The 25,912-nt window shown below is 42.3% G+C and overlaps 1 protein-coding gene across 1 annotated transcript in view; it reads right to left on the bottom strand.

Annotated features, from left to right (window-relative positions):
* Positions 1-12,594, bottom strand: part of Pdgfrl (platelet derived growth factor receptor like) — a 47,717-nt gene extending 35,123 nt beyond the window's left edge. The window contains exons 1-2 of the mRNA XM_003469152.5: positions 12,438-12,594; positions 4,400-4,697 (exon numbers count right to left, since the gene is read on the bottom strand). Of these exons, the coding sequence (XP_003469200.2) occupies positions 4,400-4,697; positions 12,438-12,492 (353 nt within the window). The 5' untranslated portion in view covers positions 12,493-12,594. The remainder of the gene's footprint in view (positions 1-4,399; positions 4,698-12,437) is intronic.
* Positions 12,595-25,912: the final 13,318 nt, after the last annotated feature.

Below are 25,912 nucleotides of genomic sequence, written 5' to 3'. Positions count from 1 at the left end.
CCTATATGCAATTATTGTTGTTAAAACATATACTTATGTGCTTCTTAAATACAGGTTTAAAAACTCTTTTTTTCTCAAATCCCAGATTCATAGTTGAAAGGATACTTAAGAGACCATCTTGTTTCATGAACTCAGAAACTGGATCAGCATTCACGATAAAATACCAGTGTAAAAATCAATAGACATTGAGGGATTTCTGTATCTTCTACCCCTAAAAAGATCACCTGAATACATTGTGGTGACATTATTTTATATTCTTGTTATCAAATTTTAATTACCAAAATTGTTATTTTTTAATGAATGTAGTCAAACATATTCATTCATTCACTCATTCATTTAAGTATTTAATAAGTAACCATAACAGCCCTAGAGCTTTGGGCCAATCAAACATGTATGGCATTTTCCTCTACGTGGACCCTGCTGTTTTACTTATCTGGTGCTCTACATATTAATTAGACTTTTTTCTTCTTCATAAATGACTCCTCTGTGGACTTGCTTTTATAGAATAGTGACAAGGAGGAACGTATAATGCAGTGAGGAAAGATGATGTAGAAAACAGTTCTGGACAAAACGACAACAGCTCTGGACAAAGTTCCAGAAAGCTGCCAATGCTGGTTAAAACCACCAGAGTCTGTTGGAAGAACACCTGGGAGCTTCCAACCCTAAACCTGTCACAGAGCTGGAAGGAACTAATTCCACAGGGAAAGAAAACACAGAATGAACACTTTTTGCACTGTCTGAAGGTACCATGTTCTGGGAACAATGTCAAGAGTCTGTTTCTTGAATTTCTTGTGTCAAAGAAATCATTATTTCTGGTGGTGGTTTGATATAGAGTTATGACTAGCTGTTTTTCACATTTTTACATGTTCTGTGAACTCCTTGGGGACCCACATCTATCTTTTATTATAAGGCCCCCACTATTAATCAAATAAATGCTATTTAACATTAAACAGTCAAAAATTCAGCTCTTGCATATTCCTCTTCAAATCATATTCATGCTTAGTTCACTTTGCATCTTTAAATGTTTTCAAACATATGAAACATATGTATATATACATATTATATATATATATATATAATATATATATATATATGGAATCTTGTAGTCAAACTTATAAACATGAGAGAGTATGAGAGAGTAGCATGTTGCTTGCCAGGGGCCAGGCTAGGAGGGGCGAGAAATAAGAGTTGTTCAGTGGACACAGAGTTTCAGTCATGCAAGATGGAAAAGCTCCAGAGGTCAACTGTGCAACACATGCATACATATAGTCAATAATACTGTTCTTTAGGCTGAAAAAACCTTTGAGGGAGGCTGGAGTATGGCCAGGGGAACTGCACTTTGCCCAGGAAGTGTGAAGCCTCGGGTTCCACCCCTAACATCACAGAGAAGAAAACTGTTAAGCAGGTAAATTTATGTTAGGTGTTTTTTTTTTTAACACATACGTGTGTAGCAGTGTGTATATACACAGAACTAGTAAGTCTCCAGATTTGTTCCAACAAGAGTACACATGCTCTTACACACACACAGACACACACACTCAACGGAAAACTGGCTCTCATTCTCCACGTCCCTCCCAATCTATTATACCTTAGGAAGAACGCTAGAGTTCTGTCTGTGATGCCAGAGAGTATGGTCAATACAGAAACATGAAGTGGGCCTTGACACAAGATGACTGACAGACAGACAGAGAGATAGGTAGACTGTGCATTGTAATTAATTTACTCTCTAAAATGTCTGTGGTAAAGAGAAGCCTATTGGGAAAATGAGAGGGTATCATCACTGTGAGAAAATAGACAAAGATAAATACCAAGCATTCAGATATATCTCAGTAAAAATCACAGATTAAAGAGAGAGAAGTTGGGTATGGGGACATATGCCTATAATCCCAGCATTTGGGGGGCTGACGTAGGAGGATCATCAAGTCCAAAGTCAGTCTGAGCTACAGAGTGAGTTCACAGCCACCCTGGACTACATAGCAAGTTGTACCAAAAATTCACCAATTAACCAACCAAACAGACAAAAAAAAAAAACACCCTAGAAACTGAGGTGCCGGTCTGCAGAAGGCTGGAGAGGGGAATCGCAGGGTACACTGGGAATCCAGGCCAGCCTGGTCTGCAGCACTTTCCCGGGGGGAAGCCTGGGGTGTACAGGCCCCAGGTGAAGAGGGGCCCAAACTGCTCCAGACAAGGAAGCAGCTGTTGTTTTAAAGCCAAGAGCCTTCAGATTTTGAGAATCTGCCAGAATCCTGATGCGAACACGAACACTGGTGTGGAGCCAGGGGAGGGGGCACGGGTACCCACACAGATCAGAGAGGGCTCAGTGCTGGGGGCAGGCGGGCGACTCCTGCTGCAAGGGAAGCTGTGCCTCTAAGCGTCACCGCATGGCCCTGAGGCAGGACAAACCGAGGTGCACCCCGGTTTGATTACTGCAGGATCCGGATGTGACAGGAAGTGGGCAGAGGAGAGCTCTGTGGCTCTTAACAGGTTGACTGATCTCCCTAAGACCGGAGGAGGGGAGTGAGGGGGAGAGGGGTGCTGTGGATTCCTGGCTGAGCAAGGAACCTCTGCGCCCGGCTGGACCACAATTTCCGTGAAGGTGGAGTCTGGGGAAACTCGGAGCAATCACAACACGCAAAACACACAGAGGTCCGTTTTTGTTTCGATTTGATTTGACCTGTTTTGGGGTACTGGCATGGAATCCAGGATCTTTACACTGAGCTACATCCCCACATCTTAATTATTTTTACATCCCCTTTTCTCCTTTTCCCACGCCTTTTTTTACTTTTTAATTTTGAGACAGATTCTCATTGTTACCCAGGCTGGGCTCAAACGTTCAGTCTTCCTGCCTCAGTCTCCCAAAGCTCTGGCATTACAGACGTGAGCCACCCACCGGGCCTGGCTGGACAGCAGGGTTTGAGGTGCCTGCTGTCAGCGTTCTTCCCTTCGTTCTACTCACCCCAAAAAGGCAGTTCTCTATGGTTCTCCATTATTCACAGAAAATAGTGATGAAACAGTCTCTAAGATCCTGTCATTCCATCCCCTTCATCCCCAAGATGAGGAATCAAGAGCCAAAGAATTCAGAGGCTCTCTCCAGAGATAAGCAGGACTCTAACCCCAAAACCTCCCCTCAGCCCCAGGCCAGGATTCAGGGCTCCTTTCACCTCCTCTGAAGCAGGCTCTTCTTCCCTTCTCTCACCGTTGTGTTTGTTATGAACACAAGGCTTCACGCGTCCTAGCTAAGTGCTCTGCCACTGAACTAAACGTTTCCACCGTGCTTTCACCGCCTTTGCACACAGTTTTCTTTTTTTGTTTTTTTTAGACAGACTTTCACCATGTAGCCCAAGCTGGCCCAAACGCAAGACGATCTTCCTTCTTCAGCCTCCTAAGTGCTGAATTATAGGCTACACCAGCATCCCTGGGCCTATAGTTTTCTTTCCTGTTTCTTTCTGTGTCTCTGTCTCTGTCTGTCTGTCTCACTCTTTCTGAGAGAGGGTCTTGCTATGTAATCCAGGTTGGTCTTGCGTTTACAGCAATCCTCCTGACTCAGCTTCCCAAGTGCTGAGATTACAGGTATAAACCATCTTCCCCAGCTTTACACAGTTATCATAATCATCATTTTAACTACTTTTTCTTATCACCAGCCTCCCAAAGGAACTTTGCTTGTGTGTGTGTGTGTGTGTGTGTGTGTGTGCGTGTGTGCGTGTACGTGTGCGTGTGTGCACATGTGGTTCTGGGGACTGAACTCAGGACCTTTTCTAGCCATTTCCTTATCTCTTATTTTGAGACAGGGTATTGCTCAGTTGCCGAGTTTCCCAGGCTGGTCTTGAATTTGTGCTCTTTCTGCCTCAGCCTCTCCGAGGGCTAGGATTATAGGGGTGCATCACTACACACCGCAAGGTACTGGTTTAAACATGAGAAATCTTGGGTCTTCTTACCAGTGAGACTTTATGTATTCACAAAAATAAAAGCAATCAGAAGCCGGTGAAAAGTGAAAAAGTAGTTAAAGTTGGTCTCTGATTAATTTCCTCACAGGGATCTCACCAAGGCATTTCAGATTTCATTATGATCACTTAAAAACTAGCACAAAACATTGAGTATATGATCTTTCACTAAATAATATTTTAAGTATCCATTCCTTGTGCACTACAATTTCCTATAAAATTTTATTCTTGTCCTCTGGTGTCCTATAAGACTTATCCTTTCAAACACTGTTGGTAGGATTTGCAACAACTTTTAATCACATGGAGACACAACGCCCACGGCTTTTGTTCTTTAAGCTTCCATTTTTATCACCTTCAAGGGTGAAAGGGTAGTTATCAGAAACAAGGCAACACTGAATGAAGGAGGAAACAAAAGCAAACCTTGGGCCCACACCAGGAGAAAAGAAAACCAAGCTTACCTGAGGCGGGAGTCCTTAAAAGTCTCCAGATAGGCAGGGTAGCTCCATCCGATTTTACTTCCTTTACATCGAAGCTCTACAGGCTGCCCGGCCGCCAGACTCAGGGTGGCAGCAGGTCTCTGGAAGTGACCTTTCTCCGTCACTTGCATCATGATGGACTGACTCTTCGGTGTTGAATCAGCTGCATCCCTGTCTTTTACCTTGGGAACTTTGGGGTTCACCTTTTTGTTGGTAGGTTTGATTCTGTTCTCGCCTTGTTCCTTTGGGTGCTTGCTTTTGGGAGGGTGTTGGCCAGCAGCTGTATGAATAGGAGGGGACAGCAGTGGGCGATAGCTGTGGCATCCCAGAGTCCCCGAGACCCCGTGCTGAGATCCCTCTGATACGGCCCACTTTCTCAGTCCCATTATTTTCTGTAACCCAATCACATAAAAATCCCTGTTCTCCTGATCCATTCTTTAGTTTTAAAACAATTAAAAGGAATATCCTTCATCTTTGAAGCTGAAGTATTCAAACATAGTGAAATATGCTATGTATGAACTAAAGTTTACCCTAATGCAACAAAACATTCCTCCTCGTCCACATTCTGTTCCACAGCCATCGTCCGCAGTCTGTTTTCGACCTTAGCCATCCCTGTGTTTTCACTGTTCACACTGAATCTATTCGTTAAATGCAGAGATGTGTATTCTCACAAGATGAGGCACATGAACAGCACCCAAAGTGTGAACTCTCTCACAATGAAAGTGCAGGGTGGAGTCTTGGGTTTGTCAGGGGCTGACAGTGTCCAGGTAGAATATGAGGTTTATTAAGGAATATATCCTAAATGTGTGCTAATTTAAAGCTTACGTATAAATTATCAAAACTCAGGTTAACTGTGGTAAATGGTTTAGAGTTCAGCCAAGGCAATACTTTTGGAGGAGGACTATCTTATCACCAACACTGCTAGAGTCACTGGCATACAGTGATAATAAAAGCTGACCTACTTTAAATTGGCATTTTCACTGTTCTTGCCTTGGCTACAGACGATGCACTCATTACTGCCTGCACCCAGGGAGGATGGCTCCCGTGGCTCTGCCCTTCTGCAGGTCACTGGGCTCCAAAAATCACAGGTATGCATCTGTATCCACCCAGCAAGGATGAAAGGCAATGATATATCTAAATTTCAGTTGGCTCATCTGTCCACATAAGCTCAAAAAGGGCCTTGATATCTCCCCATAGAATGACAAAGGCATTCCAACTTATAGGATTCCTACAAATCACCTACTTAAAGCCTGCAGGCTGTGGATTAAAATAATACTCTAAAAATTTTAGTCATATCACACCTATGAGATTAATGGAACTCTGGATTGATGTCTAATTTGCTAGGTTTTGTTTATTATATAAAAGAATTCAAGTGATCAAAATGTCATTCCTATAATTCCTTCAGAACTTAGGCAACCACTGCTACCTACCTGACTTCTGAGCTATCAGACCATATGTGCCTATGCTACTCAGGAACATTACATTATATGGTTATGGACAGTATGCACTCTCATATTTGCTATTATACCTGGAAAGTAATTTTGACCAAAAAGGCCCATCAGTTGATTTAACTGTGTCATTACTCCATTGGCCCAACTACAGAATTGATCAGTGATTGATGGTAAAGTCATTAAGTTAAAGAAATCAGTCTAAGGAGCTTGGGGTATATAGCTCAATGGTAAAGTTTAGGTAAGATTCTGGGTTCACTCCCCCATGCACACATACAAGCCTAATAGCACCCCAAGAGTAAAAATAGTGACCTTCAAGAGCTCTCTCAATTTTTGAAAAAGAACGTGACTTTGGCCTAAGTAAATTAGTTCTGCTATAGGGAGCTGAGTTAGATAGAAATATTGTAAGTAGTCAGACAGGGCTGGGCCCCCAAAGGAGCCAGTTCAGAAGACCAGCTATCTTGTAACCTTGGAGGAGACAGACACCTCCTACTGTGGGCCAGCCCTCAAGACAAAAGATCAAATAAATATAACTGTATCCTAAGGATTGATATTTTAAATAGGTATGGATCACCTTGAGGAAGCAGGAGTCGCCATCCCAACCCTCTACAGAAAGAGTCACTGCTATTTAAGCAAGCCTGCTTGCTACTCACTTCTCTATTTATCCCTGATTTGGTCAATTTTACCTGAACAATTAATGTTATTGGTTGACCATGCTCTGTCCCACCTCATGCCTTTCAAATTCCCATCTTTTCCCCATCTCTGACCTGTCTCATAAAAGTCCCTAGAAAAAAAGAGTCTTTGGCAACCCTTTTAGGACCCCTTCTGTCTCTCTCAGACAGAAGCTTTCTTTCTCTCCATAAATATATTCTATTCTTAACCTCTGTTGTTCCTAAATTCATTCTTCGATTTTAGAGAACACGAACTCATACTAGACAGTGGTAGGTCGAAGTTTCATTCCCCTCTATCAGTTCTATTCCTAGAGATGTAAGAATTTATATTGTAAATAAGCAAAAATGAAAATCCATCACAACTCCTTTTTGAGACAATCACATAGTATATGTCATAGAGAAACAGGTGGCAAAATTCAGACTGAAATTTTATTGACTTCAGGTTGTACTTTGACACTGACTGAATGGCCCTGGGGACTTACTTGCCCTCTAAGGTTCCCCATCTGTAAAATGAAACCAAAAGTAATAATAACTATCTCAAGGATTGTTGTGAAAATTAAATGAGTTAATACATTTACAATGCTGAGAAGAGTGTCTGGCTCACAGTAAATGCTACTTAAGTGCAACTTGACTCATGGCTATTTCTTGTGACTCCATGATAAGCTACTGGTAAAAGCAACGTATTGTAGCTATTTTTCCATTTAGAGATGCCAAGTAGTTCATCCCAGTTCATCAAGAAGGTAGTAAAAACAAAAAAGTCACATCCTGTGACTCCAAGTCGAGAGCTTGTTCTGGCTCACGTCCAGTCACTTACACATTAAAATACGATTGCAACTTCACTTTATTTGCACACATCTCAGGCAGGGCATCACAGTCCTGAGTGAGTTACTGCTTGTTACAGTTAGCTCAGCCCTTAACAACCATTCCAGGCCAAACAGACCTTGATGGTGGGGACAGCAGCACAAGGCCAAGATGATTTTCCAAGGCATATATTAGCATCTGTAAGTGAGGAGAGGCTGGTCCAAAGCTCCCACTCACAAGGCAGCAAGGAAAGCACGGGTATCACTCGACAGCAAGTGAGGAATACAATCAGACTGTTCATCTAAAGTCACCTGGCTACTAACCGCTCTAATTCCACGGAATTGGGGTGGAGGAGAAAATAAATTTGAAGACTTATTGCTGCTTAGAGGGGGATTTATATATTAATCATAGCCATTTACATCAAGAGCTACAGCTGTTTGTTTTCTCCTTCCTGAAAGGCAGTTAAGGGAAAGGCTACCCCTGAGAGCCACGTGGAAACAACCACACTAGAAACGTGAATAGTTTAGGTAAGTCTCCCAATATAGACAAAGTCAGCCACTTTCCATTTTCCTTTCTTCCACAAAGGCCTCACGGGCACATGCACACTTTTCTAAGGACAACGGTCAAAGTGCGGGACAGTGACGGGGAAGATAAAAGGTATAAAGATCAGACCCATTGCCTGCTTCCTTTGAAAACCCCATTCCAAAAAAAAAAAAAAAAAAAATCTCATTACCACTTCTCAAAGTATCATTTTGATAAAATACAGAGAAATAACTCCTTCGATCCCTGGATAGACTTTGAAGCATTTCCCAGAACATCTAGCACACAGCTGAAGACTTTCTGAGAATCTTCAGGCTCGCAGGGCATCCTGCTGTCCTGGACTCTTGCAGTCTCTCGTGGACGGCTTTTTGTCCTTGTTCTTTCCTGCCGGACCTGAGTCCTGGGGCTTGGTCTTGGCAACCTCTGACTCACCCTTCTCTGTGGTGCCTCACACTTCGGCAGTGTTTGCAAGCTGAAAGCGGCCGCACTTCACCTTGATTTTTGCCTCTGATCGCTAGGTCTGAATATTCCGTTGCTTACTCAGCACTGCCACTGCAGGGCCAGCAGGCTTCTCAAGTTTAACGTGTCCGAATCTGACCTCTGGATGCCCCTTCAGACCTGCTCCTTCCCCAGGGCTCCTCTATCAGCAAGGACAGCTCTACCCACCTAGTGTGCAGGCACGAAACCAGGCCTCACTCAATGCTTTGCTTTGTCTCCTAAGCCACATCCCATCCAGCAGCAGAGCTCTTTGGTTCCAACTTCAAAATAGACTCTGAATAGACCCTGCTTTTCCCCTTCCATCCATTGCCATTACTTTGGACCAGGATACTCTTCATCCAGAATACTAAAGCATCCAGTAGGTGCCTGGCTTCCACCCTAGCACTTTAAAAATGTGTGTAAGACCATGGACACTTCTCTGCTCAGAACTCTTCATCTAATTGAGACAAAAGTACTAAGTCTTCCTGTTCCCTATAAGGCTCTGCCTCCTCCTGTGTCACAACTAACAATCCTTTTGCTGCCCTGAGCACTGCACCAGACCACAAGGACCTGTTGCATTTGTGCCCTTGACCTGCACAGGGCGTCTCTTCTCTGACGCCCTCAAAAGTTGGTTCCTTGCCTCAGGCAGCCTCCCACTCTCCATCCACAGGATACCTTCACTCCCCTCTAGAGTCTCTCTCAGGGTTATTGATTGATCTGTGTCCCTCAAAGAGATAAGAGAAGCTCTGACCCTGGTACCTGTGAATGGAACCAGGAACACATCTCCTGTGCAGAAGGTCACCCCCAGGCTCTGATCCCAAAGGACTGATGTCATTATAAAAAGAAGAGACACACAGAGAAGAGGACACCACACAAAGACAGAGATACAAGGAGATGATGTCCAAGTGACCGCAGAGGCAGCAGGTGGAGTGAGACAGCCACGAGCCGAGGGGAATCAAGGATTGTTGGGCACCAACCAGCAGCTAGGCAGATGCGGGGAAGGCTTCTGCCAGAGTCTTGGAACCAGCCAGGTCCCCCTGCAGCTTCCATTCTGGATTCTAGACTCTGGGACTGTGAAGGAATACAGTTGTTTCAAGCTGCCTGGTTCATTTTACAGGTTGAACTCCCTAATCCAAGAATTCTAGATCCAAAATGTTCCCAAATCTGAAGCTGTTCCTGACATTGCATATAAAGTTTTAAATCATCAAAAGTTTGTAAAGGCCTGTGATTGTAGGCTTTTTTAAAAAATTAAAAACAGGGTCTCGCTATGTAGGCCAGGTTGACTTTGAACTCAAACATAACCCAGCTTCAGCCTCCCATGTACAGGAATTACAGACACGTGCCACCACGCCCATCTGGTTTTATATTTTAATGTGAAATCTGCAGTGCTTTATCAACTTACACAGTGATACCTAATCCACAGCAAGTGTGAACATCAGGTGCTGTGAGCAACGTGTGACTCTTAACTGGAGTTTTAGGCTATTTATTAACATTTTCACGCCATAGGTGTGAAACCTACCCTCCAGCTCCACCTCTGGGTGGAGAAAAATAGTATTATACTTTTAGAATCAGACAAAGTCAACTGCCGGGTTAAGACAGATGCCCACCCTCGCACGCATTTACAAGGATACATTTTCCTCTTAGAAAGCTCTCTCCCAGATGTGGTCAGGAGAATGGAAAGGCAGTGGGACAAATTGAGTCATGGCCTACAGTCTGCAGTTTGAGCTTCTGAATGCTGGGCAGGCCACATACCCGAACCTGCCAATCAGAGACGCTGAAAGGGCTTTCTGTATCATCCATTCTCATTGGTTGTTCCTGGACCCAGGCTCCCAGACAACTCAGGAAAAACATTCTTGACAGAGTTAGGACAACTGTTATATAACTTAATGAAGTCCTGATATTTCAAGTATGTGTTCAACATTTTATCCACAGTCTATACATCATATAAATATACTTAAAAAAAATAAGATCTCGATACTATCACACCTAAAACTGATCCATAGTTTCTCATAAAAGATTCAGCCTGTATTTAACTTTCTCTGTCTCTCTCTCATGTTTATTGCATGAACTCTATTTTGTTTAAACAGATGCTAATTTCTTGAGGCAGATGGTGGTAATATTTCACATGGTGTGGGTACGTGTTGGCTGAAGCCACCACTGGAACTCTGAGACTGGCATCTTGGATATAAACAAACTGAATGGACTATTTTGAAATTATTTTCTCTGGCATCTCCTGCCCTGTTTATAAAATGATACCAAATACTGCATTTCCATCATTCCGGAAGTCACATATAACCTGCCAGGAGCATTTTAATACCGCATTTTACAAACTGAGCTCAGGCTAGCTTCACCCTGGGCAAAGAATAACCTTTGCTCCCTGAAGCACTGCCTGTACATCATTAAAGCACGATCCAAGTTTAGGATCCTTAGGTTCAACTCCCTGGTCCACAACCACCCTGGAATCCCCAAACTAGAATATGGTACTTTTTGGCAAAAGATTATAGTTTCATAGGAAAGGCAGGAACTGGGCAGGATGAGCAGTGGATCAAATGGGAGCCAGGATGAGCTGGCCCAAGGAAGAGATTAAATAACAACAAACGCTGCTTTTCAGACTAATCTAAGTGGATTTGTGTCTATAGCCAACAAATTTGAAGAGAGGTCTGAAGATTTGAGAATGTAACCAGATGACAGATATTCTGTGCAGATAACTCTAATAAATAATGAAGCAAATAAGACATATTATGTGCATGCATGTATATAACAATAATACACAATGCACACACACAAACACGAAAATATCTGCGATTATGAATATATACATCTATACATCAAAAATGGACCCCGGACAGGCACACAGTTTAAAAAGTGCAGTCAGAGCCCAGTGCGGTGGGACAAGTCTGTAATCCCAGCACTCTGGAAGGCTGAGGCAGGAAGATGTCAAATTTGAGGCAGCAGCCACTTAGTAAGACGCTGTCTTAAAATTTAAGAAAACAATTCAAAAAACTAGAGATGTAGCTCAGGGTGAAGCGTCTGGGTTCAGTCCCGGGGGCCTAAAAGGAAGGCAGCGATGCATCGCCCTCACACGTGGCACAAAATGCATTCTCCTCACCGTTTTCCATCCAATCAGATGGGAAATGAAAGAAACGTAATAGTTGTGCAGTTTTGATTTCTTTTGAGGTAAAATACTTACGCAACGTCAAAGACCTAGGCGGGTCTCGAGCATTTAAGACCAAGGTTGCCCACAAAGCTGATCCAGGACCGCGGAGGGGAAAAGAACGCGGACCTGTGCACTGGAACCTGCCGGCGTCGTGCCTAGGTGGCATCCGGCCTCGGCAGCGGACGGCCGGGCGCCGCGGCGCCGAGGGGGAAGCGTGCGCCGCGCCCGCGCCACCCCCAGGCCGACACGTTGACAGAGGGCTGGAGCCTGCGCTGGCCGGGGGCGCCCGGCTCGCCCGCCCAGGGATTCCCGGGACGGCCGGAGCAGCCCGGAGGGACACCGAAGGAGGACGGGGCAGCGCGGATGGACACCGAGGGTGGACGGGGCAGCGCGATGGACACCGAGGGTGGACAGGGCAGCCCGGATGGACACCGAGGGTGGACGGGGCAGCGCGATGGACACCGAAGGTGGACAGGGCAGCCCGGATGGACACCGAGGGTGGACGGGGCAGCGCGATGGACACCGAGGGTGGACAGGGCAGCCCGGAGGGACACCGAGGGTGGACGGGGCAGCGCGGATGGACACCGAGGGTGGACGGGGCAGCGCGATGGACACCGAGGGTGGACAGGGCAGCCCGGATGGACACCGAGGGTGGACGGGGCAGCGCGGATGGACACCGAGGGTGGACGGGGCAGCGCGATGGACACCGAGGGTGGACAGGGCAGCCCGGATGGACACCGAGGGTGGACGGGGCAGCGCGGATGGACACCGAGGGTGGACGGGGCAGCGCGATGGACACCGAGGGTGGACAGGGCAGCGCGGGTGGACACCGAGGGTGGACGGGCAGCAGCGCGGAGGGCAGGAGCCGCTCCCGGAGGGCAGGTGCATGGGCCCGGGGCGAGGCGGTGCCCGGCCGAGTTACTCACCATCCTGCAGCGCCTGGTGCACCAGCAGGAGCCCGAGCAGCAGCCACAGCTTCATCGCGGGCCGACGGCTGCGCTCCGAGGCGCGGGGCGGGGCGGCGGCCACTGGGCGGGCGGGCGGGATTCGGTTTCACGAGGAGGAACACAATTTGGGGAGAAAGTCGGGAATTTTTAAAAATTCCCTGAGTGATGTGACCTCTCCTGCCCTCTGGCGGAGCGCTGAGGAGCAGCGCTGCTTCTGTGTAGGAAAGCTGATCCGAGGGCGGGATGTGCGCGACCACAGGCGCTCCTGCATTTCCTGCAAGCTCGGCTTTTTTTGCGCTAAAAGTACCAAGTTCAGCAAGGCCTGGTGTAAGCCTACGGATGCTGATAGAGTCATGCGATTATTAATTGTCCCTGTGTCGCTGCACCTGCTTAGGCAGGGTCTTAGTGTTCTGTAACGGTTGCCCCCTAAACTTCTGTCCATTCGCAGAAGCTTTCTCTCTCACTTGCATTCGCCACCTGCCCTCGGTTGTTCTGGCTACGACTCGATATCTGGTCCGGCTGAGCCTAGAACCCTGCCTGGTACTTGCAAGGCTTTGCATCCTGCCGGGTATCTGCTGGGCCCGGTACTGCCGCTGCCGCCAGAGGACGCCATACAGGGCGAGCTGTTTGCCATCGGGCCGGTGCTCTGCGGGGCAGCTCCTTGCAGGCAGAGTCCTGCAGAGGCTTTGGAAACCGCTTGCTCCTCTTGGATGCAAAATCCCTATTGGTGTATACAAGACTCAAGAAGACATTGAGGAGCGTCTGTACAGGGAAAAAAAAAAAAAAAAAAAAAAAAAAACGATCCGTGTAAGTGGAGCAGCGGTCCCCTCCCATCTTCCCTGTGGGTAGAGGTCGGTGTTCTGAGCCCCTTTATAAAGGTGGGGTCTGCTTTCTCTCAGGAGGCTGCTCAGTTCTAGCATTTGAGCTCGCTGTATGCACATTAAGAAACCCAAGAGGATCAAAGGATGCTCCTGTGGAGCCTTCTGTGTGCCCACTGTGAAAGATACAGAGATGACCAAGATGAAAAAGTAATCCAAATAAAAATACAAGGGACATTAAGTTGTATGACACACACTACTAATTCTAGAGAGGCTCACAAAGGCCGGAGGGGAGATGGGAAAGCACAGAGGGCAAAGCAAGGCTGGCCCAGGAGCCCTGGCAGAGCAGATGAGAGGCAGAGTCACTGCGAAAGCACAGTGGAGAATACGACACTGACAGCCTGGGCTGGAAGCCGGTGGGCTGTGGCAGAGCAGAGGATTTAGACATTGTGCCTCTCGGCACAGAGCTGGTTCCTGGGTTCGCAGATGCACACGATCAAAGCAGTTTGCAGGTGTGGTGATGCTGGGAGCCACTCGCTGTGGATTTCAGCACCAAATGCTACCAACTCACTTCCTAGAACAGGGTCATCTCAACATCTAAGAGAAGTGCTGTGGTGTCCGATGAGCCAGCCCTTCCCTGCCACTTCGTGCAGAAGGAACCAACATTCTGTTGTTGGTTGTTGCCTAAACCTGGCTAGGAATAAGGAAGGATCCAGGCCTCCATGCTGCTGTGGACTGTCAGTTCTTCTCACAACTCACTTAATTTTCTGGGTTTAGGAGTCTCTTGTTGGTAAAAGTGGGGAACTAGATCTGGTGGCTGTTTCAACAGATTTGCCATGTGTTTGGTGCTGTGTCTGTGAAGGTTAAGACACCATCCGTCACACTGTTAAGGTAGGCACTCTAGCCTGGAGACAGCACTTAGACTGCAGAGGGGTGTGTCCTGTTCTGGTGAGGAGCTGAGCAAAGAACTCTGGGAGTGCACACATAAGAGGCTAACTTTGTCTGGGCTGCCCTGAGATCTTTTCCATTCTGATCCTCTGAGTTACTGCACGCTCCCTCAGTGTTGGAGAATAAGACTGAGCGTCAGTCTGGACTCCTCTTGCTAGTTGCCTGGTTCTGCTTGTTTTACCTGCCGCCTGAGCTCCAAGATGGTTCCAAGAGAGCCTGGGCACCCTGCTTTTGCCATCAGCATCAGGCCTCACTGCTCTGTTGTCGCTGTTACCCTCTTCCATCCTACATGGAGCTCCAGCCTCCTGACTGATCTCCCAGTCTCTGATGTCTTTCTTGCACTTTAACTCATTCTTTCCCCAGAAATCACACTGATCTTCAAATGAAACTCGCTCAACCTACGCCCTTCAGAGGCTCTCCATCAGGCTCATAGTCTAGGTGCTTAGCCTCGACTCACCTCCCTGGCTCCTTCCTTGCTGGCCACTGCCCACCCTGCCTGCATACTACAGCATATTTCTGTTGTCCACTTGCCCCCACCGTCTGCGCCCCTGGCCACGATGTGGTTCATCACTTCTGCTGCTCCTCCTGCCCCCACTGACCTCTCCTCCATTTCACCACCTGCACACCCCCAACCCAGCCAGCCTCTGACCTTGTTCATCCCACAAGGCTTAGACTTCACTCCCTCCTAGGGGTCCTAAGCATTTCTGTGTCACTGACACCTCTGTCCTAGCATTTAGACAAGGTTCATCACTCAGCTGTGTATCTGGTTATTCTTTTCTTCTGCACTAGTCTAAGAGTTTAAGAGAAGGAATGTGTCTCATTAAAGTTTATATTTAACCAGCAGATCCTGGAAAAGAATAATTTATCAGGGATTACCTGTGTTAGAACCTTACTTTACATTTATTGTTGATCTTATCAATAGGCCCAGGAAATAGGCAGTATTTGTAATATATCCACTACACAGTTAAGAATGCTGTAGTCAAGCTCAGAATAAAACAGAACCTCGAACTTTTCAGACTCTACGACCTTCATTCCAATGGTTAACAGGAACTGTTGAATCGCTACAAATGAAAAGCTCTTAATCAGAATCTGTCTCACCCAAAGGCAGGAGAGATGCCAAAGTTGGCTTTACTGAAGTCCTGAATTTGGAGGTGAATCCTTTGTGGCTTTCCTCATAGACTTGTTAATAGACAGTTTAAGATCAAAAGGCAACCAGATGTACTAAATTATGAGCTATTCCCTGAAGAGATGGAATACACAATCTGTTTCACCCTTTACAGGGTAGCTGCCTACCATCAAAGCAGCCACAAGAATAAAACAACTAAAAACTCTAATGAATTCTTAAAAGCTAAATGCAGACTGACAAAAGTTTGGATCCTGTGAGCCTCAGACCTGAGAGACTCCGGAATCACTCAGTGGCTCTTTTCCACAAACCTTTGCTGATTGTCCACAAGAACGGCAGGATAAGAGCCCAAGAAAGCCTCTCTCAGGATGCATACGTGGAAATCTTTTCTTTTCTTGAACTTTGCTGTCATATGAAGCAAGAGCAGTAGCATAGGATGAGGGGTGAGAAGCGCTCCCACTATGGTTCCAGGCAAAAGTCATCTATCTGCTGCTAATGGAGGGTCAGGAGAGAAAGCCATCTGTCACCAAGGGACAACAAGAGACCCAGCCCAGTGGGACAGCACAGAAGTCTGCTGTTACTGGGGAGAAGGGCAGAAAGCTCACTCTCTTTCCCTCTAAGACCCTCTGCTGATATAAAACTAACTTCTGTGTCTCAGAGAGGATAGAACAGGAACACTAAGAAAGGCTCCTTGCCGAGACCCAGGCACAAAGAGCCTACAGAAGACTGAGGCAGAACCGAAAAATGATACAACCCTCTTCAGAAACAGCAACTACAGTCCCCATTGCCAGAGGCTAAGAGTGCAGAAAAGCTCCCTGGGTGGCCAGGGCAAGCGGCCAGCTCGAGTTCACAACCATAGACAAATACTGACAAAGGAGTATGATTGCTGCATTGTAGAATAAGATACTTAGTTTTTATAAGAAACTGTGGAAATGTCTTCCAAGGTGGCTATTCCATTTTGCATTCAGTTATAGCAACAAATGAGAGTTTCTGATACTCCACATCCTCATCAGCATTTGGTGCTCAGTGTGTGAGATTCTGGGCATGCTAACAGGGGTGTAGTGCTTGATACGTTTACTAAGTGGTTCCATATGCAATTTGGCATTTTTCATATGCTTACTCTCCAACTGAATATCTTCTCTGGTGAGGTAACTGGTCACACTTTTTTGCTCATTATGTAATTTGGTTGTTTGCCTCATTGTGTAGGATGAATGTTACCCAACAGAGCTGCCATAAAAGGGAGTATGGCATGGTGTAAAGAGTGCACATCACAGGTCACAGATTGTCTGAATTTACTATTTAGTAAGTGTATGGATTTGGGTGAATTTCTTAATTTCTCTGTGAGGTGGTTTCTTTACCTTTGAAAGAAAAGTAATGTGTCCTGTCTCATGGTGTAAGTCAGTTTTTTGTCACGGTGACCATGTAAAGAAGCAGAGTTACTTTGGCTCACAGTTTTAGAGGTTTAGTTCATAGCTTCTTGGCTCCTTTGTTTGTGGAGCATCCTGGTGGAGAGGGGCTGGTGGAGGAAAGCTGCTTGCTTCATGGCAGTCAGGAAGCAGAGAGTAAGTGAGAGTGTGAGAGAGGAAGGGATCAGGTAAAGGGTATTGCAAGCTTCTGCTGTGTCATGTTCATATCAGCTAAATTTGGATATTCTAGGTTTGTATTATAGATCAAATTATATCCTCTACAAATTTTGTGTTGAAGTCTGACCTCTCAGTACCTTGGAAAGTGTCACTTGGGGAAAGGGCCTTTAAAGAAATAATTAAATTAAAATGGAGTTTTTTGATTTGGCTGTAATTCAGGATGCCTGCTGGAAGTTTGTTCAGTCACTGTGGAATTGTGGAAAACTAGAGAGAGAGGGAGAATATGAGCTAAAAGCTAGAGAGAGAGAGGCCTCAAAAGAAGGCAACTCTGATGACAGCTTTCTGGCTTTCAGAACTGTGAGGAAATTGATTTCTGCTATGTAAGCCACACAGTTTGTGGTATTTTGTTATGGGATTCTTAGGAAACTAACACGAGGGTCTATATTAGGTTAGAAGCAGGATTAAAAGAAGTAATAGGAGCTTCCTGAGACATGTAGCTGCTTAAGCACAAGGCTTACTATTCTTTTTTTATTTTAAAGAGAAAAAAATAAAAACAATGATACAAAATTTCAAAACAAGATAATAGGAGAATATCAATGGTTAATACATTGTTATCTTCAAGTAGTTGCTCAGGTTACAAGACATGTGCGTGAAAAATTGATCCAACAATATAAACACAAAACTTTCTTTTCAATGAAATAATAGAAATAGTAGTATAATTACCTTAAACTATCTTGTATGTACACGTTTATTTATTTTTTTTTCCTTTTCCCATCCTTTTACCTTCCCAGTTTCTCTTTCCTTTTGAACAGATCATCTCATTTCACAATGTCTGCTGTACATTTTGGATCTTATTTACTCTTTCAGCTTTTACCGCTGGGGAAACAATGTGATGTTTATATATGTGAGTCTGATTTATTTCAGTTATAAGTGTGGTCTCAGGTTGCATCCATTTGTCCGTAAAAATCTCAAGTTTATCCTCCTTTATAGATCAATGGTACACCATTGTATAAAAATACATCTTTTTAAATCCATTTTGTGGTTGTGATTCTGTGGGCTTTTGTGTTGTTTCCAAGATTTAGCTATTACAAATTGTGCTAGAATAAACATGGGTGCAAATATCTCAGTGTGGTATGTCATTTTTAATTCTTCTGGGAAGATATCCAGAAGAGAAATAACTGAGTTGAATGGAACCTCTATTCCTAGTTTTTAAAGGAATCTCCACACAGATTTCCACAGTGGTTGCACCAGTCTATGCTCCATCAACAATGGAGAAGGGTTCCTTTTTCCCCACAGCCCTGTCAGTATTTGTTAATGGTTGATTTCTTGATGATAGCCATTCTTTCTGGTGTGAAATGGAATCTGTATTGTTTTAATTTGCATCTCTCAAATGACCAATAGTGTTGAACATTTTTCATATATTCATATATTTATTTGCCATTTGTATTTCTTCATCTTGTATTCATCTCATGTGTCCATTTTGGGTTGGGTTTTTGAATGTTTGGGGGTCTGACTTTTCAATTCTTTGAATGTTCTAGATATAAGCTCTTTGTCTGAGGGACAGTTGGTTAAAATTTTTTCCCACTCTGTGGGTTGTCTTTTCACTCTGTTGGTGATTTCTTTTGATGTGCAAAAACTTTTTAATAAAATGAGACCCTACTTGATTCTTTGTCATGCAGTTTGAACTTTGTTGGTGTACTATGTGCCTAAACTTATGTCTTCAGAATTTCTACGTACTTTCTGTTCCAATAGATTTGGTGTTTCTGTTTTAATATTTAGATTTTTGATCCATTTTTATTTTAGTTTAGTTCATGGTAGTCTTCAACATGTAGAGAGCCACTTTTCCCAGCACCATTTATTAAAGGGACTATCTTTCTTTCAGTAAACATATTTGACCTCTTTGTCAAAGATAAGGTGGTTGAATATGTTTGTAGTTGTACCTGCATCTTGTAATCTGTTCCACTGATCCTCTAGTCTTTCTCTCTTTCTCTCTCTGTCTCTCTGTCTCGGTCTCTCTGTCTCTCTCTCTCTCTCTCTCTCTCTGTGTCTGTCTGTCTCTGTCTCTGTCTCTCTCTTTTTTCTAGTACCATGCTGATTTTATCACAGTTTTGCCACATAATTTCAAGTCAGGAATTGTGATGTCTCCTGTGTTGCCTTTGTTGTCCAGAATTGTTTTTGCTATCCTATGTCTCTTCTGCTTCCAAATGAATTTTAGGAATGTTTTCTCTAGTTCTCTGAGGTATACTAATGGTATTTTGATTGAGATCACATTAAATCTGTATAATAATTTTGGATGTATGGCCATTTTCACAATCTTGGTTCTTCCTATCCATTAGTAAGGGATATCTTTCCATTTTCTAATATTTTCTTCAATCTCCCTTTTCAGAGTACTGTACTTTTCAATAGCTGTATAAGTAAAAGATCTGTATCTTTTACATATTTTTTAGATTATTTCCTAAATATTTCATTTTTTGGATGCGATTTTAAAGGTTGTGGTTTCCCTAAATTTTCTCTTAGTGAGTTTGTTGTGTATATACAAGAATGTTACTGATTTTTGAGTTTTGACTTTGTATTCAGTTGTACTATTGAAGTAGCAGTTTCTGGAGTATTCCATGTAGAATGTCACTTCACTGCTGAATAATGATAATTTAATTTGTTGCTATCCTCATTCTTTTTATTTCTCTATTTTGTCTAATCACTCAGGCTAATGTTTCCAGAACTTTATTGAACAGGATTGGTGGTAGTGGACATTCTTGTCTTGTTCTTAATTTTAGAGGAAAAGCTTTCATTTTTTGTCTATTTACTATGATCTTAGCTATGGGTTTGTCATAGATGGCTTTTATCAGATTGAGGCAAAGACCATCTATTCCAACTTTTTGTCGCATTATTACCATGAATTACTTTTGGACTTTGGCAAAAGTTCCTTCTGCATCTGTTAAGGTAATCATATGATTTTTGTCTTTGGCTCTGTTGATATGGTGTATTAGACTTACTGCTTTGCATATGTTGAACAACTCCTGCATTCCTGGGGTAAATCCCATTTGGTCATGGTATATAACCTTCTTGCATTCTGTTTGCTAGTATCTTCTTGAGGATTTTTGATCTATGTTCATTAGGGAGATTGTCCTATAGTTCCTTTTTATTGGCTGGGTCTTTCTCTGGTTTAGGTATCAGAGTACGACTTGCCTCCAGGAATGAGTTAAATGATTGTTCAATTTCATTAAAGAGTTTGAATATTGGCATTAAGTCTTCTCTAAATTTTTGTAGAATTCAGTAGTGAATCCATCAGGATCTGGGCTTTCCTTTATTGGTAAGTTTTTAATTATATTTTCAGTTTCATTAACTGATATTGGGTTATTCAGAATTTCTATATCTTTTTGATTCAGCTTTGGTAATTTATACATATCTAGGAATCTGTCCATTTCCTCTGTGTTTTCCATCCTATGAGAGTAAAGATTTTTGAAGTATGTATTGGTGATCTTCTAAATTTTCACAGAATATGTAGTGATTTCACTCCTTTGATTCCTCAATGCAGACTAAAAGAATTTTAGTCTTTTCTTTCTTTTTTGATAAAGTTAGCAAAGGCTTTATCCATTTTATTCATTCTTTCAAAGAAACAAGTCTTCGATTCATTAATTTTTTGTGTTGTTTTATTAGCTTCAGTTACATTAATTTCTTCTGGGATTTTTATAATTTTCTCCTTTCTATGGGCATTGGGCATGACTTGCTCTTCTTTTTCTAGAAGAGCTTCTTTTTCTAGAAGCTTGAGGTGCAACATTAGGTTATTTGTGCTCATTTTGTTTTCTTAATGTGAGAATTCACTGCTATAAATTTCCCTCTAAGAACTACTCAGAAGAAAGTTGTATTTGAATTTTCCAGTAAGTTGTATTTGAATTTTCCTTTGATTGTAGATATTGTTTAGTTTCTTCTTGAATTTTGTCTGTGACTCATTCATTGTTCAGGAGGAAGTTATTTAATTTCCTTGTGTTCATGGAGTTTTTGCAGTTTCTTTTGCCATTAATTTCCAATTTCATGGCAATATAGTCAGATAATACGCATGAGATAATTTTAGTTTCTTTGCATTTACTTAAATAATTTCTGTAGGCCAGTATATGATCTATTTTAGAGAACAACCCATATGCAGCTGAAAAGAATGTGTATTCAGATATTTTTGTGTGGAACACTATAAATGTCTACTAAGTCTATATGTTCACAGGTTTGTTTCAGTTCTGTTATTTCTTTGCTGATTTTTTGTTTAGTTAATCTATCTCTTTGTGACACTGACGTGTTAAGGTCCCCCATTAAAACTGTGTTATTGATTACTTGATTTTTCAAGTATAGACTGATTTGTCTATTAATATTTGTCTCATATAGTTTAGTGCTTTCATATTTGATGCATATATATTTATGAGTGTTATGTCTTCTTCTTGAAGTTTTCCCCCTAACAAATATGTAGTGACTTTTTTTTAAAATCTCTTTTGATCATTCTTGGTTTGACGTTCACATTGTCTGCAAACAGAATAGCTACCCCTGCTTTTTTCTGTGTTCCTGTCACATGGAGTTTTGTTTTCCGTCCTTTGACTTTCAGTCTATGAATTTCCTTTTGAGCTAAATGTGTTTCTTTTATACAGCATATTGTTGGATCTTGTTTCTTGATTCATTCTGTCAGTCTTTTTCCTCTGATTAGTGAGTTGAGATCATTACAATGATGACTATAACTCATATGTATTGGTTTCTTTTCTCGTGGTATTTTCCTGCTGATGGTTCCCTGCTTTTCCCCTCTAATTGCTTTCCCTGTCTGGTGGTTTCTTTCTGTTGTTGCTCTTCAACTTGTGATCATTTTTATCTCAGTTCAGCATATCTTTTAGTACTTTTTTTAGGGTTGCTTGGTAGTCATGAATTTCCTTAGCCCTTGTCATGGAAGTGTCTGATCTCTCCATTAATTTTGAAGGCTAGTTTTGCAGAGTACATCAGTCTGGGTTGGAAATCATTTTCCTTTAAGGATTCACTCCAATCTCTTTTTGACTTGGTGGTTGTGCCAATAAGTTTGCTGTGATTCTGATGGGCTTTTCTTTATAGGTGATCTGTTTTATCTAACAGCTTTTAATGTTCTGTTTTTTACTGAATTTTTGGATCTTGATTATCATACATCTGGGCACAGGTTTATTTTGGTCATGGCTAGCCAGAGTTTTCCTGGGCTTGTTCTGGGTTAGCTGAAGATCTGAGATTATATTTTGCTTCATCTTCTCTTTTTCTTTTTAAATTTTTAAAATTTTGTTTCCTATGTTAATTCTTATGAATTGCTTATTATTCTTCAATGAGAAAAATACCAGCCATATTGTTGAATGAATTTTGAAAATAAAATGGTCAAAGCTATGTTTTGATGAGTTTTAGTTCACTAAAAAAAAAAAATGTACTTTGTTCCTAGGGTGAGAAAGAATGTTACCATTAGAATCTTCATGTTGGCCATTTCTATTCTTTTTCAAATAAGTGCTTCACTGTTAGCCAATTAAAATAAGAATTATTTTGTAATTCTAAAGCAAATACAAGTTAATGCTTGCTTTCCTAAGCCCTGATTAATTTTTGAATGTTTAGCTTCTATTTGGTCACCTTAATGAACTCTCTTATTAGTCTAAAAAGTTTTCAATTGATCTCTTGGGGTTTTAGATAAATGATCATATTACCAGCAACATCTACTTTTTCTTTCTTTGTTAGCTATTGTCTGTCTGTTCCCTCTACATCATGTCAACGTTAATCTCCAGTGTTTATAGTTCACTGGTTCCCTGACCCCATGGAACTCAGAGTGGCTCTAGGATGGAATAACACTTCTGAATTAGTTACTTTCTCACACTGGAAGAGTGGAAAGTGAAAATACAGAAACATCTTGTAAAAACAGTACGCAGGAGCCACTATCACACTGGGAGGTCACAGTGATATCTAGTGCTTGAGCATTATTACCTTTCTCTAAGGAGCGAGGGCAGCAGTTTATTGCATTGGCTAAAAAATAGGGAACTAGCAAGGAAAAGAGAAGAAGTGAAGAATCAGCAATGGAAAGGTGATATAAGTGAGTGTACCCCAGGCAGGGGGAGCCAGTTGCATTTGTAGACTTGTATCTATAGAAGTATATTTCTTCTAATTTTCCTGAGAAACATGACAATATCATATATACCTGGTAGATGAGAAGCAGCAGTCTCAGTAACTCTTTAGGTGACCAAGGGTTACAGTGAAATTCCAGTTCATCCATTAAATGATTTTTCTTGTTTGTGTGTTATTTTACATGTAGTGTTTTCAGTATACATTTTAATAACGGTGATCTCTCTACTTCTTAGCCTTCCCTTTTCTTTTTAAACCGGTAAATAACTTACTGAGATTTTTCAAGTAAGCAAACATTTGAAAAAAATAAATAGGCCTATATTTTGGGCATGCCCTCCCCTATCCCACAATGAGGATACAGATATTCTTGTGGTAGATTAACTGATGGCCAACTCATAACATGCAGCTGAGATGAATCAACGTGGTTCTGGATGTGGAAGGCCCACCTGAGGATTGTTGGCAACAGCATAAAAGGACAATTGGAAGGGAAGATGGTGTGGTGTTGATTGTCCTGAGAAGCTTGTCACACTGGTCATCCTGATATGAACGTGGCTGTCTCTCCACTGGAGGAGCCTGGATCCTCCCTGTCACTGAGGATGACTGTGTTCTTCGAAGGAGACCTCTGGGCTTCACCTTGGGTGTTGCTTCCTGGCTCCAGTGCGGACCCCTCAGTCTGCTGGCACAGATCCTTCACCCCACTCGTGTCGTCTTTCTAGCTTTCACCACTGAGCTTTGGTCCTCCCCAGTGCAGATCCTTGATACAGACTTGCATGAGACATTGTCATGGTCTCCAGATCTCCATTTGGACTTGTGGAGGACACTGCTATGGACTAGGCCTTCAGCTGGCCTCATGTAGAATGTTGTTGTGGGATCCAGGCCCTCAGCTGGATTTGTTGGTTCTCTGTTGTGTAGACAGATCTCTTACACTATTCTGAATTTGACTTTTTGGATGTCTATTATAAAATAATCCTATAAATTATGTGTTTTGTATTATATTTATTCCCTTGTAAACCCTGACTACAACATTCCTTGTTTAATGAACTAGTTAAGTTCCTGATAGATCATTAAGTTAATTGGTCATTAAATGAGGAATTTTATATCTTATGTACATTACACAGGTCCTAAATCAGGATGGTCATTAACCAGGTAGGCTGTTAAATGAGGAACATATGTATTGAACTTCTTTAAATAGTTTTTCACAGAAATGAAACTGAGTTGATTTTGTAATAAAAAGTAATATTTCAAGGTTTTAGTGGGTACCTGCTTTAGTGGTTTTCAATATAGCACTCACCAAACAGCTCATTCTAACCCAGGTATTTTGGGTAACCCCGAGTAACTCACCAAGAGATACCATAGGATGGTATTCAGAATCTTAGTCTACTTGAAATGAATGAGACTAAGAAAATTACCTTCCTGTATCCAGGATGTAGCATGTTGTAAAGAGGCGTCACCTGCATGTAAGTAGCAGCAGCCTTTAAGTAGCAAGAGACAGAGCTCGGAGCTAAAATGTAAATATGAAACTTCTTACCTCAGACTTCCTTCCATTCTCTCTTTACTTAATGGTGTCTGTCCTTTCTCCTTTAGCATCTCTTCCTTGTTTTCTTCTCTGTCTACTTCCCAAGGTGCTTTTTGAAAAATGTCTACATCAGTTGTTTCTCCCTTAGTGCCACTTTAAGTCAATGGTTCTGTTTCTTTTTCTTTTTTTTTTAATTTTATTTAAGAGGAAAAAGAGAAAAACACAAAACAAAACAAAGCGGTGTAAGGGTACACATAATACAGAACTACAAAAAAAAACATAACAGTAAGAAATCACCTGTTAATAGATTACATATTATCATCTTGGAAATAGTTGCTCAAATCACAGTATCAAAGAATACAAAGTGGACATTCAAACAGAGAGACTGCAAACAGCTGTGTTCAATGATCAAAAAAATAGTTCTATTTAAAGAACACTAGTGTTTTCAGTCTACAGGGTAGTGAGACCCTTTGTGTTTGTAAGAATTATCAGGCATCAGTGAACAGGTAAGGGAAGATCTTGGCATCCTGGTGACTCAGCAGTTGGGGTTATAGGATCCTGAACGCTGACAGTGCTGCACTACTTATGGCTTAAGAGACCCAGAATAAGCAACCAGTTTACTTTCTCTAGGATTTGGGGCATTCTTAAGGGGCACAGTCTATTGATTGATCCAGTCTTCACAGCAGAGTCCCAAAGGACTGCCCCATATTCTTTTTTTCTTACAGTTTTAATTTTTTTATTAGAACACATTTGCAGTACATAATGATTACATTCCTCATGGAGAATCGGTATATGTACACAACACATCTTAATTCTGTTTACATTCCCTTCATCTCTCCTACCTCTTCATTTCCTCTCTGTTCCCTTCCCATTTGTAAAAGACTTATGTCCCTAATTCATCTTATTTTTATTTTACTCTTTATATTTTGGGTATCTCGTATGAAACCATGTGATATTTAAGTTTATGTGTCTAATTTATTTTATTTAACAATAGAGCCTCAAGGTGCATCCATGTTCCTACAAATAACTTATTTATTCCTTTTTAAAAGCAGAGTAGTATTCCAATATATATAAATGCCACTTTTTTTTTGTCTTTTTCTTTTTTTATATGTACTGGGGATCAAACTCACAACTGCCTGCTTGCAAGGAAGGTGCTTATGCCGCTGAGCTAAATCCCCAGCCCCTGCCACGTTTTCTTTATCCATTCATAAGTTGATGAACATACCGGTCACTTGCGAGATTTAGCTACTCTGAGTTATGCTGCTATAAACATGAGTATGTGTATATCACTGTACTATGATGTCCTTCACTCTTTTAGGAAGATACCTTGAAGAGAAATAGCTGCATTGAATGGAATTTCTATTTTAGCTTTA

Source organism: Cavia porcellus, unplaced genomic scaffold, assembly GCF_034190915.1.
Source record: "Cavia porcellus strain 051 isolate PalLab524CR breed Dunkin Hartley unplaced genomic scaffold, mCavPor4.1 scaffold_24, whole genome shotgun sequence".
In the NCBI taxonomy this organism is placed as follows: Eukaryota; Metazoa; Chordata; class Mammalia; order Rodentia; family Caviidae; genus Cavia; species Cavia porcellus.
The sequence above is the reverse complement of the archived record's forward strand: the minus strand, read 5'-3'. Positions and strand labels throughout refer to the sequence as shown.